General features: G+C 40.5%; 2 protein-coding genes across 2 annotated transcripts in view; both read left to right on the plus strand.

Moving 5' to 3' along the window:
- Window positions 1-2,268, plus strand: part of znf414 (zinc finger protein 414) — a 5,910-nt gene extending 3,642 nt beyond the window's left edge. Inside the window, exons 3-5 of the mRNA XM_024295544.2 lie at window positions 53-158; window positions 237-736; window positions 1,775-2,268. Coding sequence (XP_024151312.2) covers window positions 53-158; window positions 237-736; window positions 1,775-2,001 — 833 coding nt within the window. The 3' untranslated portion in view covers window positions 2,002-2,268. The remainder of the gene's footprint in view (window positions 1-52; window positions 159-236; window positions 737-1,774) is intronic.
- Window positions 2,269-5,722: 3,454 nt separating this feature from the next.
- Window positions 5,723-16,074, plus strand: part of plekho2 (pleckstrin homology domain containing, family O member 2) — a 19,873-nt gene continuing 9,521 nt past the window's right edge. Inside the window, exons 1-3 of the mRNA XM_024294766.2 lie at window positions 5,723-7,072; window positions 15,277-15,426; window positions 15,656-15,778. Of these exons, the coding sequence (XP_024150534.1) occupies window positions 7,064-7,072; window positions 15,277-15,426; window positions 15,656-15,778 (282 nt within the window). The 5' untranslated portion in view covers window positions 5,723-7,063. The remainder of the gene's footprint in view (window positions 7,073-15,276; window positions 15,427-15,655; window positions 15,779-16,074) is intronic.

Below are 16,074 nucleotides of genomic sequence, written 5' to 3' on the forward strand. Positions count from 1 at the left end.
GGTTGTGTAGCGTCTGTTGCTGCAGCTTGTGATGTCTGCTGTGTCCTGACAGGTAAGGTGCTGCTGTGCTCCTCTGTGGGCTGCAGTGCCTCCTTCCCCAGCATGCAGAAGCTGATGGAGCACACCAGGATTCACCACAAACCCAACATCTACTTCCAGTGAGTCTGGCCTCCCTGACATCTCCTGTACTTTTCTGCAGTCTTTCACTTTTCAAGAACACAGTTTTCTTATTAAAGATGTGAGAGCTGCCGCACAAAGTTGCGCTCGTACCGTAATCTTCTGGGTCACCTGCACACCTGCTCCAAGGTGCCTCGGGGTAAACCCAAAGCTGCGGAGACGGCCCCTCCCCAGCCTGCTCCTGGGGTGGTCAAGCCCGCCGAGCAGCCTTCCCCTCAGCTGGAGTCCTTATCGTCTCCCCAGCTGACCTCCTTTGAGAGCACAGTCCCTGCTGCTGCTTCCACTGACCCCCCCACGCTCGACCCTCCAGTTCTGCCTCTCCAAGGGATGTCATCCCCAAAACTCCCTCCTGCACCGCTCAGCACAGCTTCTCCAGTTCAGAGTGAATCTTATCACCTTCCTCCTACTCTGAACCCCGTCACTCCCAAAGCAGCGGTGGATCCCTCGGATCTCCAGAGCCAAGTCCAGACACAGACCTGGACCTCTGAGACCTCTCATCCCGTATCCTTTTCTGCTGTGTCCTCGCACGGATCCCCAGCCGTCTGGAGGAAAAGTCAAGGTGAGGCTCTGCTGCTCCAACAGTAGCGGAAAGTCATGGAATGTTTGACATTTAGGTCCACATTCCTGACTAACCTCTCTAACACTGAAGGTGGGAAACTGTTAAAAACCCTGTTTGCATTATCAGGGCTCTAGACTAACCTTTTGTACTGGTTGCACTGGTGCACCTAACCTTTTTCTTAGGTGCACCAGCACAAAAGTTTGGTGCACCGACCTTCTCGGCCTCATTACATTTAATAGCACTTTTACATGGTCATTTACTTTTTATTTACGGTCAATATCGGCTTTGTGACTTGAAAATGATTAACTTACAAACTGGTAGACATAAAGGCCTTTATTTGAAACACACCTAAATAAGTGGCTCTTTGGCTTATCATAAATCCTCCACCATTCACACGATCACCATGAATCAGCTGATTCTGACGTGGAAAAAAGCTGCTTTTCTTTCTTGCTTTGTGCTGATACACAGTTTTACTAACGTAGAGCGCTGCGGCATGAAGCTGTTTTTTCCGCGGTAGTATCTGCTGATTAACGTGGTTTACGCAAACGCTTCATAACTGCACAGAGCATCAGCGCGAGGCTCGTTTACTCCGCTTCAGAATCATCTAGAGTTACGTTAATTGCATTAACGGTTGAAAAGTTACTGTGGACGAAAGAATGTAGCCTAAACACTGGAGCTAAAACTCCAGTGTTGAAGGATTTTAACAGACTTCTTCTATTCGCTCCAACTGCCGCCAGCATTGGGTGTGCATGCATGGAGTTCATGTGCACAGACCCTAACGGTACAACTCACATGTACATTCTAATAAAATAATAATAATAATTCTTATTTTAGGTTGTTAGACCTGCACACATACAGGAAGGAGTCTTTTGGAGTTGCAGAGATTATGCCATGTTTTTCCCCTCATTCCATAATGATTGGGCTCAATTCTTTTAGACAAACCACTGAAAAATTCAGTCACAAATGCGACCAATTTGGTCACACTGTAGAGCCCATCTCCTGATATCACACCTGGATTTGTGTCCTTTCATGCATCAGGTCTGGGCTGCAGCCGGCGTGTTCTCTGGGAGCACACCAGAGGGCGCTACACCTGTGTACAATGTGGCCACAAAGCAACCAACCGCAAGGACATGAGTGAACACATCAGCAGCCACCACAGCCTGAGCAAAGCAGCCGAGAGCAGGACCTCCCCGCCCGTCCTCCACGCCGTCGCAGCTCCTCACAAACGCTCAGAGGAAACCGCCAGCAGCGACGCTATGAAGTGATGGCTGTTCAACATCAAATATTTTTAGTGTTATTATTCTAAACCATTTTGACTAGAACTTTGGTAGTTTGATGTATTGTTTTTTGGTGATGTCTGTAATGTAAAGCCTGTTTTGGAGCAGCAGCTCACAACATTGACCTCTTCACACAGACGAGTCTTCCAGGGTTTGAGGAAACCTGAAGCAGAGGATGTGGCATGACTGAACAGCTGGTTGTCATGGCTTGCATGTCAGTTGCTTTGTCACTTATTAAAACACTTGATCAGAACACAGTCGGGTCCAGGAGTGTTTTCAGAGACACAACATGTGGCGACGATGATGATGGATATCCCCCCTGTCTCCATTCCTCACTCTGCCCAATGACCCACCAGTCTCGTCGTCACACTAGCTGGAATCTTTTGAAATTTTTTTCGAAGCAATCTACCTCACAGTCAGCGCCGCACAGCGCAGAGCGATGCTGATCCACAACCTGGTCAGTGGGGAACTCCCGAACCCCCCATCAGTGTCGGCCTGTTGGCCGGACATTTCACTGCTCCACAGAGCGTCATCGTCTGATGGATACTTTCTTCTGAGAGAAAAGAGCCAGTGAGGAAACCTAAGAAGAACCTTCCACTTCAGAGAGCAGTAAGGCTGCTGTTTACAGACAGAACCAGGAGTTTTTCCCGTCATGGAATTGTTGAGACGATTCTCCGCGAGCAGAATCCGTCTGTCTAAGACAGACTCGACTGTTTCACATACAGATAATAAAGTTGGAGACACGGTGGATTCACGTTTATATGCTTAGAAAATACCAGTTTTACGACGGTTGTCTCCTTTTGTGTTGCTTCATTTATCCATCCCACTTTAAAAGTCAGACGTAGCTGAAGCTAGCGTCCGGTTGTTCTTCATTTTTAACGTTTTACAGAGAATGAAAATTCAATTAAATTAAGTTGATGATTTGTGGAAACTTGTAAAAAAATTTCCTACAGCAAGGCTGAATGAGGTCGAGATCTGTTCTGAAACTTAAGTACAGAAAATGTTGAAAAAATATCCAATGACTGAGGATTAATGTAAAGACAAAAATATGATCACATTTTTTGCCCTTAAAAGTTAAAGAGAGTCTGGATTGAGAGTTAAAATAGAGTAATGAGAGTTCAGGTTTTAGAGGTTTACTAAGAAGTGAACTACTACATAGTGAGGAATGAACAATAGAATACACTAAAAAGCTCAAAAAGTTGGTTTTTCATGGTATGGCCCTTTTAAAGTCCCCTCCAATGAAAATCCTGTTTTTGGAGTTTTTATCATGTCTGTGTTTCATTTTTCTTCTGAAAGAGAACAAATGTAATAAGAAATCATTTTGTTTTTACATTTCTGAGTATTTCTCCTTTTAAATCAATCAAAGTGTCTTGGACAGACTCTGTTTGAATGAATGATCTTCTTTCCATCAACAGCTCTGCTGCACATGCACTAAACCCTCATCTGTTCCTAGTGTCTAGTTCAGGTTCTGGAGAAGAGAAGATGGTATCTTCACATTGACTGCAGTCAAATGAGCCGCCGTTCACATTTCTGTGGTCAAATCAGCATCACTGGATTTTTGGTGTGAGTTTCATCCAATACTTACGGTAGCAGGACTGAGAACGCTGGAAAATCTCCACCAGACTCCACGGAGCTTCTTGATGTGACCACGGAAATGTGAACGGCGGCTCATTTGACCGCAGTTGGAAAGGATTGTAAATCAATGAAAGAGCATTTTGATGTTAGCTTTGATTATTTTATCAAGAACTCTGAGAAACCAATGATTGAATGTATTGATCACAGTCAATAAACATTGGAGAATTAGCTAAAAGAGTCTTTGGTGAACTGGAAGGAGAAAGAATCAGGATTTTGGAGGAAGTTCTGTCCATGAAGATCTTCACTTCCTCGTCCAGCTGACATCTGGATCAGAACCATACGGCTGGACATTACCCAGATTGATGGATGTTTTTATGTAGCAGTGGTGAAGATTTATGCTAGAGAGACACAGAGCTATCATAATCAGACAGGGGGGATCAGGGGCGGAGCTCCAAAAGCCACGCCTCCTCAGAAGAGATTTTGGAAACAGAGGCTTCACATCAACATGAATAATGTATTTTTAAGACATTTAGGTTGTGGGATTTTGGTTAAAAACTTCATAATCATGATTAAACACTACAACACTTGTCAAAATAAGATCCATCTCTCAAAGAGTGACTCGAGAGTCGGTTCAACAGGACTGTTTAGTTCCTCTGTGGAGAAGTGACTTTAGTCAGAGCGCCTTCTCCGTAACAGCATCCCAGTGGAACTCTGTCCTTCACGTTATCAGAGAACTCACCTCATACACTCTGTTTTAAAAGCACTTAAAAACTGGTTTATATCACAACAAACATGTCAACATTGAATTCTATTAATCACCTGCCTCTCCCTGTCTATTCTATGCCACCTTTGTGTCTTTTATATTAGTTTAAATGTTTCTCACTGTGTGCATTTTATTATTGTTTTATGTATTTTTAATGTATGTTTTTATTTTTTACTAGTGCATTTAATTGCTGTTTTGAAGTTTTTAAGTTGATTATTTCTAACACCTGTCCAAGGATTACAGATGAAAAATAGCTTTTGGGCTAATTCTGCAACGATGCTTTTGATGTGCACTGTCCCTGTAAATACATACATACTATGTTTTTTTAATGTTGTCATGGAGTGAATATGTCAATTTCTCCAAGTTATATATACTCAGCATCACATCAACCCATTCTTCCACTGTTGGCACCACAGCGCCATCTTCAGGTCACCTTTTCACAGGCCAACATAATCCTGAGGACTTTATAATCTTAAACTCTTTTTTGATGGATTGTCTCAACCTTTTCTAAATACATCACTTCAAAGGAGAATGGAAGCCTCATTTGAAAGACTATCTCTATGAATTTTTAATCTTTTTTTTCCCTTTGTGCTGGAGTTGAGAAGTATCTTATTGTGTTCTTCCACCTGAACTCTTCTCTGAGTTTGTAGTTTTCCACTGGTGTTCATTTATCTTTCTCCACTCCTCTACTGAGATTTCAATATTAGCTTCTCTTTCCCACTTATTTTGCGTTTATTCTGTGTTACCTCCTTTTAAATCCTCAAGAGCGGTGTATAATTTGGAAAATCACTTTGAGTTTTCTGTGATTTATATGAGTTGATTGTAATTTTTATCAGACCTGGCTGAGATGTTTCAAAATGTGTTTCTTTAATTTCTTGTCTAAGGTCGTGTTTTAGCTGTAAATATCGATGGAAATCTTTATTATCTAGTCTAAACAAATCCTTCATTTCCTGAAAGTTCCTCTTTATTTTTAGTTATCTCTCAACACATCTTCTGTCCATTCTTCCACAGTCAAAATTTACTATTTAATTTGTTTGTTGTGAAGTTCACATCATATCTAATCCATCTCAGAAGTCTGCACTGTCCTGTTAAGTTGTATTTCTTTACTATATCGGTCCAGATCAGGAGTCCTGCAGCTCCAGATCCACATGTGTCTCTTTTATCTCTCCATGGTGGCTCCTCAGACAAACATAAAAAAAGTCATGAAGACTGCTGATCCAGACATGTCGACCATCAGAGTCAGCAGCTCCTGATAATGTCTGTCTAACCAAAACTACCTAAAGAAAACAAATAAATAAAGCCTGTAAACTAAGACTACCAAGATCCAACCCCAAACTAAAATAACAAAATCCAGCAGAGTAAGACTGCTGAGGACAAAGAGGGGAAAAAGAACAAAAATAAATAAAATAAAAATGAAATAGCACTCTTTTAGAGTAAGGATTGTCATTTAAAAAACTTAAAGTATACTGCCTCACTTTTAGAATGAACTAAGTTTACTTGTAGTACATTACACTTCAATAGTTTACCTTTTCTTAAGGGTATGCATGAGTAAAGTTAATGTGAGAGATGAAAGTCATATAAGAGCCCAGAGTTGCGCTGTGTAACCAAGGCAACCACCTTTTCTTTGCTACCAAACGGGAACAGCAGCTGGTCGTCTATGACATGAGTTCCTACATTAGCAAAGCAGAGCTATGACCGTTAGCAGTGCAGTGTTTCACAGACAGAATCATGCTTTAAAGCTAACAGGAAGTTTGAAACTGAGGTTATCTCTGAAGTTTGAGGATGTATGAAAACATACAGTTGATGTGGATCGCAGGTATATTTGAGAGTTATTTGTAACGTTTGATCCCAGTGAACCCTTGTGTTTTCTCATTGGGGTCCAGATGACCCCACCCTTACAATGATGTGTGACCCCTCCCATGACAGAGGTGGGGAGGATTTTATCTTTGCCACAGATACCAGAGAAGATAAAAAAATAATTGAATAAGAGTTCAGCGTGCTGTCTTGAGGGTCCAGATGACCCAGTTTAATGTAATCGTACTGAGGATAAAGCAAAGTTACACGACTCAGGTGGGAAAGTAAAAGGGCTGCATGAAGGCCAGTCTTTAAATCACTGCAGCCCACAACCACATGCTGGCGTGCCAGGTCACGCCACTTGACGCCAGGTCACGCCACGCCACTTCACACGCCACGGCACATGCCGCCCTGGTTGCTTTTTAGCTTTTTGTGATCATGTAATAGAATATTATGTAAAATGATTCACTATCTGTAAATTAGAAAGTAGTTACAGTGAAGGTACAACTTCCTCATATGTTTATAGGTTAAGTGTTGGTAGATTTTTTGATGAAATTACATTGTATTTATTTATTAAATGAATAACATTCCGACAAAGTCACCCCAATGATATGAAAGTCTGGACCATCAGAAGTCACAGGTTCCTGCTGCTTCTTTTTGGTCAGGTAACTGTCAGCTTGCGAATAGATTCTAACCGGAACCAGGCCTTTTTTCTTCGAAGGGTTTTTTTTTTTGCTTCCTTACTCTGAAGCAGAAGAGGAAGCGATGCAACCCTCCCGGCTGAGACCTGACAGTTCCTCATTTCAGCACATCGGCTGCTGTGCTGCTGGAAATGTCTCCACTGATCATCTAGAGTCCATGCCGAGAAGAAACGCCACGTTGGAGTAGAAACTGAATCAAGAGTCACAGCTTTTAGTCATGGAGGAGGTGAGTACTTAAGACACTTTCTAGTTAGTGAGCTGCTGTATTATTTGGAGTAGAAGGCCTCAGTTGGTTCCAAAGAACACTTTTGAATGAGGTAAAATACGCTGCAGGGGAACGCCCCTATTTAAGAGCTGGAGTTTTCTAGCTGCATGTTTGTGGAAGGGTGTGCGATGGTGACAAATACAAAGATGTTTTGGACTTCACTATTGTCACAAAGCGCCTGTCTGTGCAGAGATGTGGAGCCAAACTGCTGCTCTAGTGTAGCATAAACCAAGAGGTGAACACTTTTATGAAGCTGTTCATGTAACCACAATACCCTGAAAACAGACTCGAGCTTTCTCTATTTACGCTGCCATGTGGTTGATGCCGCAAAGTTTCTGTCCAGAAGTGAACTTAAGCGTTTGAAACGCAGCGTCAAGGTTCGCTTGAGCAAAATGCTAGGAGGGAAGTAGCATCCAAAAGGGGAAGACGTCAACACCAGGGGACGGAAAACACCACGATCCTGATGTTTTACCAACACAATATGACATATGGATGACACAGAACATGTTCTTAATGCTGAGGTGAAGCATATTTGATCCATTATCCTAAAAAGCCTCAGGTTGAGGATAATGTTGGATGTTTAGGGTGACACACCCAACAGTTCTTGAACCATGTGCTTTAGAAGACACACTTTTGTCCTCTGGTATAGGAACAGTGGTGGAAAACACAATTAAAGAAAATGACAGCTCCTCCATAAGTTTCACATTTGATAAAGTATCTCTCCTAAAAAAGGGAAGTTAAAGAGTAACAATGAGACTGGGAACTGGAACCCTGCTCTTTGAATCCAAAACTACAACCAAAAATAACTTCAAATGTTTACCGAGGATTTTTAGCTTGAATCTGACTGCTTTAGTTTTAACAAGATGAAAGCAATCAAAATGTTCCTTACAAAGAGAAAACAAAAGGAGAAAGGGAGGGGCTTATGGGATGATTCTCATCACATGCCAACATCCTCCTAATTAAAGTTCACCCAACAGAAACACAAGTAACATCTTCCATCTTCACCTTGTCTACAAGAAATGTTCCCTTTATTTTGCTCTTGTCAGTCACAGCAGTTCCAGGCTTGTGATGATCCACAGCTGTCTTAAGTTCAGTTAATCGTCCCCGAACTTATTCAAGTGTCTGGTCTTCAGTTGTTCCTGCTCCGGCTACGGCACTGGTTTGGTTTTTGTCACGTTCCAGTTAATGAAATGTTTTTTATGTTGAGCCTGGTCTCCAGGGTCCTCCTCCAACGACATTCATGACTATTTTTGTTGAACTGTTTCTTGGACACATCAGCTGCGTTTCCATGACACATTTGTGCAAAACGTTATCGAAATTCTAGAAATTTTGAAAAAAAAAACGTTTTTTTAATGACACAGTTTCCATTAAATCCCAATTATGTGAACAAACACAAACCAACTCACGCAATAAGTCATTAAAACACGGAGATGGATGAGAACAAGTCATTTTAATTTTTTTTTAATTCAAAATGGAAGTATTTGGATGATGTCACAGCAGCGTGGAGCACAGCTAGTCCATTGATGGTCTCAGATGCAGGTGAGAAACTGTTCAGCAGAGTTTGAAAAACAAGCATTCTAACGATGGAGCAGCTGGACCATTTTTCTGTTTAAAAACACAAGATGAATTCAAGTTTCTGTCTCGGCACTAGCACTCATCTTCAAAGGAGATTTATGAGTCAAGCTGAAAAAGTGCAGCTACAGATGAAGCGATTTGGGAAATCTTGGTTGGTGATTTTACGGACGAGCTGTACAATTCCTAATGATGCGCAGCTTAGAATGAGCTGTGACGCTGTGATCTCTCGTGGCGCCCGCTGTGCTGCGCCCAGGATAGACACTCCGACCAAGAAGCAAATTTAATTTGAAAAAAAAGTTTCCATTGTCTATTTTAACACACCCCAGAAAAACCACCTCCTCTGAGTGCAAGAACAGTTCTCGATAAATGAAAATCTTTTCAAAATGATGGTCATTCCATTAAGAGAATTTATGATCAAAAATCCAACTTGTGAAATTTCAGAGTTAATGGAAACGCAGCTAGGTTTACAGTCATTGAACACTTTGGTTGAGCAATTCCATGCAACAAACCTCCAAAACAGACTCATGTGTTGATGAGAAGTCTTACATCAGTCAGTCGTGATCACTGATGCAGAGAAGTCATCTTCAGTGTCACCAGCTCATGGACAGGTTCAGTAATAGCAGCTTGTTGACTGGCTGAGTGTTTTTGCCTTTTGGACTTTCTGATCTTAATCTAGATAAATGGGGAACATCTGGTTAGAGAAGGCCTCGTACTTCAGCACATGACAAACATAGTTTAGGCTGCATTATTTTCATTCGTTCAGCATCCTATAGAAGGGAGGAGCCTCAGTTTAATTTTGGACTGTTCACACTTAGCATGAGCAGGTCTTTAGACGTCCGTTCTCCAGGGGAGCGTTTGTTTCAGCACCACAGAGAACAACTGCTATTAGACTGCAGAGGTCTGTGAGCTGAGAGGAAGAGCTGTGTTTGTCTTTACTGTGTAGCAGACTTCCTGTGTGAACTTTAACATAAATTGAAGCATCATAAATATTTTGAACTTTTTCAGTCATATCTCAGTGTAGCTGCTGCTTGATGTTGAGCTGTTGTGAGGGTTTAGCTGTAACTTAAACTTAACAGGAGAAATGAGAATAATTAGATGAGCAGAATACTGACCCTTCACAGATGAAACTTAAGGTGCTTGAGCATTGAAGCAGGAGAAGTACCAACCTCCTCTCTTCGTGAGAAGCATCAGCATCACACCGTGGAAGTTCAGCTGAGACTGTAGAAGCACTGGTGTTCAGAGGCCAACTCCGATGAGCCAGACCTAGAACTGCAGTGTGGGGAGTAACCCACATCTGAATGGGACAAATGAGAGGAGTCTGAGCTTGACGTTTATCAATGTCCAAGTACTCCTGCAACAAATGCAGTAACAACCACAGAAGTTGCATTACCTGTGATAATGCTAGTGTGAATGCTTTTTGCTAGTCACTGAAGATGATGAAGCTTTTTGCTGAAAATGATGATGCAATTTACTGTAACTGCTGAAGGGATTTAATGTAAAAGCCAAACGTTAAATTTGCTAGAAGACTGGAAATTTCATTAAAGGACTACTAAGGATGTTGACCCACGTTTCTGAATTTTTTTTGTAAAATTACTCAAAAATCCCTAATACATGACAAAATACACTCCAAATTATAACCCCAAAAGCCTCAGTAGACGCCAAATTAGCAAAAAAATCTAGCTTGTTGCTTAAATACTAGCTAAACTCCAAAATAGCCTAAAATTCCTTAGTAATGAGCCAAAAATATTAGCAAGATGATAAAATATTAAATAAACTCCAATTTCTTTTTGAAAATTACTGGAAAAGATGAAAGAATCCCATGAATATATTTAAAAGTTTGTTGCTAGTATTCTTGAAATTTTGACATTTAAAGACTTTCTCATTCATTTCCTAGTGGTCATATTTTTCTCAATATTTCAAAAGCTACAAAGTTAATGAATACCAAAAATACAAGCAGTGATGTCCTGAACGAGCTGAATGTTTTGATACCAAGATTGATGAAATCTCTGAGACTGTGATTGAGTTTTTACACGCTGAAAAACAAACAGAAAGCAGCAGGAGAATCCCTGTAGTGTGAATGCTGACTAACATTCACACTGTAACTGTTGGGCTGGTCCTAATGGCACAGTTACTGTCAAGCAGAGAGGTTCTGCTTGAGCGGGCGGCTCGACTTTGTATTGATCTTTCAAAGCAGAAGTATCACTGTTGAGGTGTGGAGCGCTCGCTTCACGTTGTTTTTGATGAAGTGACTTTCCAAATGAAGCTTCATGTCATCACTCGCGTATTTTGAATTCAGAGCGAGGTTATTCATTCGGGATCACTTGTTTGTGGCGTTAAGAGAGAAGTGATGAGTCGGTTGCAGATATTTTCCTTTTTTTCTAAGCTGCTGGCTCATTACGCTCACAGCAGCAGTGCACAAACCGAGCACGAGGAGAGAGACAGACAGGGAAAGGGAGACAGGTACAACGAGAAGAAACAACATCCACACAGAAACATGAGGGAAAGAAAACGAGGCCCCAGGAAAAGAAGCATCTGGAGCCATTCAGTATCTAGAATCTGCAAGAAAAGAATTTCCTCTAGAACCGGCTCCACAACCAGAGCAGATCATCACTGACTGAAGACACCGGACCAGCTCCTCAAAGCTGAGACTCTGGGTTATTTGAAATGCTAAGTTTGATTGTTTCGCACATTTTAATTTATACTTTGTGTTGGTGTTGCAGTGTTTTTGTGTTGGATCATTTTACATTTGTTTGAAAGATAATTTTTTTTTTTTAACATAATACCATCATAAAACCATCAGAACAACAAAAGCAGAACAGACGACCTGACAATGAAGAACTGAATACCAGACACATATAAAACTGTGGATGGTTCACCTGGATTGACTGACAACCTAGAAAATGCCCAAAACCAAGAACACAACTGAAAAACCAAACCAAAGCGCAGAATCCTCGCAGTTACGATAAATGACAAAACCAAATGCTGCACATCAGACGCCGGCAGAAAGTTTCCATTTCTTTACGAAAAACTGAAACCGGTTTATGTAAAACATAAAAAGTAGCAGAACTTCAAACAGAAAAAAAATGTGAAGAGAATTTTGGAGTAGAATGAGCAGATGGGATGACCCGTCAGGTGGAACAGCAAAGATCTGGACAAGAACATGTGAACATAAGATGGAGAGGGAGCCATAACAAGGATGAGTAGCTGCTGGAAATGAAAATGAACCTAGAAACAAATAGAACAATAGAAACAAACAACAGAGAAAACGTATCAGAGCATCCAACTACACAAAACGCAAAAATCCTTCAAAAAGTAAAAATAGACAATATTAGACAGGTTGGATACTTTTGAGCAAACTAGATCATATTAACAAACAGAACAAAGTCAGGAAGACAGCATTGTTCTGGATGAAGTTGTTGAAGTACGCATAAGGAAAGTAACCACACCGTAAAAGGGAAAAATTAAATCAATTAACCAAAGTTCTGTAATTTGTTACATTTAAAAATATTAGCTTTTATCAAACATTTTAAAGTTGAATAAACTATCAACTCAAAATTTTAATTTGATGAAAACTAATACATTTAAATGGAACAAATTACAGACTTTGGTTAATTGATCAAATGTTTCACTTTTTACAGTGCACGATTCATGACTGTAAAATAAGTCATCTTGGTTAATAATTAACTTGTTATCATCTTTTAATGTTAATGCTTCTTTTTCTCTTCTTTGTTTTTGTGTTACACACCACAGATTTAGCTCTGTGTGGAAAACAGTGTTGTAAAGAAACAATAAAGAGAGCCAGGAATCTAAGACACATTTGATTTGGTAGAGTAAATGTAGAGTAAATAAGTTAAAACAAGTGAGATTTTCTGACCTGACCGTGAGTTGTTCTCCATATTGGAATGGTATAGATGTATGTTTACTGCTGTGTTACAGTTTTACAAACAGATCTGTAAAAACGAGAATGTGACTTTTCACTAGTAAATTATTGCTGTCAGCTGATAAAGGAGAACTTCTAGAAAACATTTGAACAAGATCTGAGTGAGTTTACTCTCAATAATGAACGTTTAGACTGATCCTGTAGTCTATTCAGAGTCAATGACAGCTTTAGACTTCTCACTGTTTCCATGTTTTCTGTCAGGACCATCGATCTTTATGTTTATGGAGGATGATGGTGGTATTTGTTTGTGTGTTAGACCTCAGATCAGACCAGATGACCTGCTGGTAATCAGATTACTAAGTGGAGAAAAATAAACTAACCAGGATTTCCTCAGTAGTGAAGAGAGAAGAGTCCATCAGAACTGAATCCTCGTCCGGTGGACGGACCTGGAAATAGGTCGTATGAACGACCGCCTGCCTCATCAAAGTGGGACTTTAAATTTGTGGAGTTGAGCTTTAGAGACTCTGAGTCAGCTGAACTCTAGATGACCGGCTGAAGCTTATTTTCCACTGTTGCAGAGCAGCTGTTGTTTGGATCTGTACACTAGGAATCCCCTCCACTGTACAGTTATCAACTTTTCTCAGCAGAGGTGCAAAAAGTCTGTTTTTCTTTTAAACATATGTTAACCATAAAGAAGGAGGCCGAGGACTAGTGAGCATGGAAGCCACTATCCAGGATGTAACATCCAAGATGCATGAATATGTCAAGCTCAAGGACACCAACGGACAGCGTGCTCATTGAATGTCTCAGACAATGGAAAGCAGAGGATGTGATGCTGAAGGACAGAGCCTCATGGGAGGACAAGCCCCTGCATGGGATGTACCACCGGACAAAAACTGCAGTGGCTGATATCAAGAAGTCCTACCAATGACTAAATTTGATTTCGGACACCCTTTCAATTCCAACATTATTAATCATGAGTTTCCTATCAGTATTGGCTTTTCTGTTACCGAATATTATGAACTTGGTTTTATTTAGGTTTAGTGTTAACTTATTTAGATCAAACCAACTCTTAAATCTATTGAGTTCTCTTCCAGCTGCCTCCAATAGCTCTTCCAAGTTGTCTCCACAGCAGAACAAGTTTGTATCATCTGCAAATAAGATAGTTTCCAACAGGTTTGAGATTTCACAAATATCATTGATATACAGTATGAATAATAGTGGACCCAAAACTGAACCTTGAGGAACACCAACCTTCACTGACAATGTTTTTGATTTTACCTGATTTATTTCGACATACTGCTCTCTGTTGTGCAAATAACTATGAAGCCAAGTTAGGGCCAGTCCTCTCACTCCATACATGTGCAGTTTATTTATTAATATGTCATGATCAACCGTATCAAAAGCTTTTTTTAGATCTAGAAAGATTCCCACTGCATATTGTTTTTTTTCAATTGCAGATGATATATTTTCAACAAAGTTTGTAAGGGCAAGTGAAGATGTTCGTTTCTTCCTAAAGCCATATTGATGCTCATGTAAAATATTGTGTTTATTGATGAAGGAGTCCACTCTAACATAAAACAATTTTTCTAATATTTTTGAGAACTGGGGAAGCAAGGAGATCGGTCTATAATTAATCAACCTGTGCTTATCCCCACCTTTATATATAGGTATGACCTTGCCTTTTTCACTAGCTTCAGAGCTTCTAGAAGGCTCATCTCATTTGCTCATTAAGTTTTTCTTATTTTGTGGTTGTCATAACACCACACCACCAGTGACTAAACTTCCTTTCAGTGTGACATCTTTAAATAATTGCTCATCAGCCCCACAATGATCATGTGTCAGAAAATGCAATGACTGAATTGGTGGTATGTTGGGTAAGACATTCGTGTTTGTCCAGATTAAACAGAGTTGGATGCAGAATGCAGCTCTGGGGAGTTCAGGATGATGGTTGAAGATCCTGAGTTTCACACTAACATCCTGAGATCTGTTTGTTAAGATGCTCACAATGCACAAAGAAAAATGATCTTGTAGCTGCAGACTCTGTAGTTTGTTTAATAGTTGACTGGAGTTGATGGATTTGAATGTTGATAGAAATCCTGCACACAAGCTCTCCATGTATGTGGTGCAGTTTCTTCTATGAGGGATTCAGTGTGCAGGTCTAAGGGGTTGTCTGTAGGTCTGTTTGGGCTGCATGCTGTGGCTTCAGGCTGGGTGAGAACTGATGTACGCCTCTCTAATGTTTTTACAGTCACAGAGCCACAGGCTAGTATCACCAACCCTGTGATGGTGGTGGGCTTTGCTTGGATTATGATGGCAGGTTCAGGCAGGTGGGGGCTGTGCTATGCTGGTGACTGTTGAAAATGTTGGTAGAAACCTCAGCAAGCAGATCTGTTTGTGTGTACTTATTTATACCTTGGAGTAACAAGGAAAAGCCGCAAAACGTGCCAGTCTAGTGCCCTTCCCAACTGATACACAAACACACATTTATTACTGGAGGGGTTGTTGCAGGTGTCAAATACTATCCAGCCTCTCCTGAACAAGTCTAGAAAAGCATTAGCACAGATTCTTCTGATCATTTTGGGGTCAGAGGTTCTGTTAACTAAGAATCAACGCTGAAAGACTATGATTTGCAACTGCAGCACACGAACAGAAAGGACAGGCCTTCTCGCAGTCTGATGTGTTACTTCCTTCCTCTTTGTCATTACAGGGTACAAAAAAGGACCCAGCCCAACATAAAGAGAAACCACCGCTGGGGAAGGCCGGCTGGGTAAAGAAGGCTCATGGCAGACTTTTGACCAGCTATAAAGAACGATATATTGTTTTGGAGAAGACGGAAATTGGGGTTTATGAAAACGAGGTATAGTTCTTCTAACAGCTGTTTTTGTTCTTTAATGAAATAAAACCAAAAAGTCTGTCCTGATGAAGACAACTCCACCAAAAGGTCGATTTATCATAAAACAAATACACATTAAACAATGACTGGCTGTGGTTATCTCAGTTAATATTTTCCAAGAAGACGTTAAAATTACTTGAATTTCCTTTTATTTGAATCAGAAGTTTCTGCATGTTTGTGCCTTGTGTTGTAGGACCTGCAGAACTGCTTGGAAAGGTTTGACCTGGAGAACTATGAAAAGTGTCATGAACTGAAGAGCCCGTTCAAAAAGAAGCACAGACTTATTCTTATAAGATCTTCAAAGAGTGGAAATAAGGTGAGTTTGGAGACGCTTCACAAGTCCAACCTGAGAAAAGGCAGCAGCAACATGAAAAATGAAGCGTTGCCATTCTCTCCATTTTAGTATGAATTTCTCCCTGATCATAACCACAGTTAGTTAATTATCCTAAATAAATGAAGTGTTCACCTAACATTGTAAGTTATATTGATGATGATTTGTCTGTGGATCATTACCAGCACTGATAATTTTAATTGTCCTTTTTTAAAATGTTATTGGCTGGTAACTTTTCTCGTCATCAGGGCTTTGATCTCACTCTGGGGGTGTGTCTTAAT

The sequence above is a fragment of the Oryzias melastigma genome, linkage group LG3, assembly GCF_002922805.2.
Source record: "Oryzias melastigma strain HK-1 linkage group LG3, ASM292280v2, whole genome shotgun sequence".
In the NCBI taxonomy this organism is placed as follows: domain Eukaryota; kingdom Metazoa; phylum Chordata; class Actinopteri; order Beloniformes; family Adrianichthyidae; genus Oryzias; species Oryzias melastigma.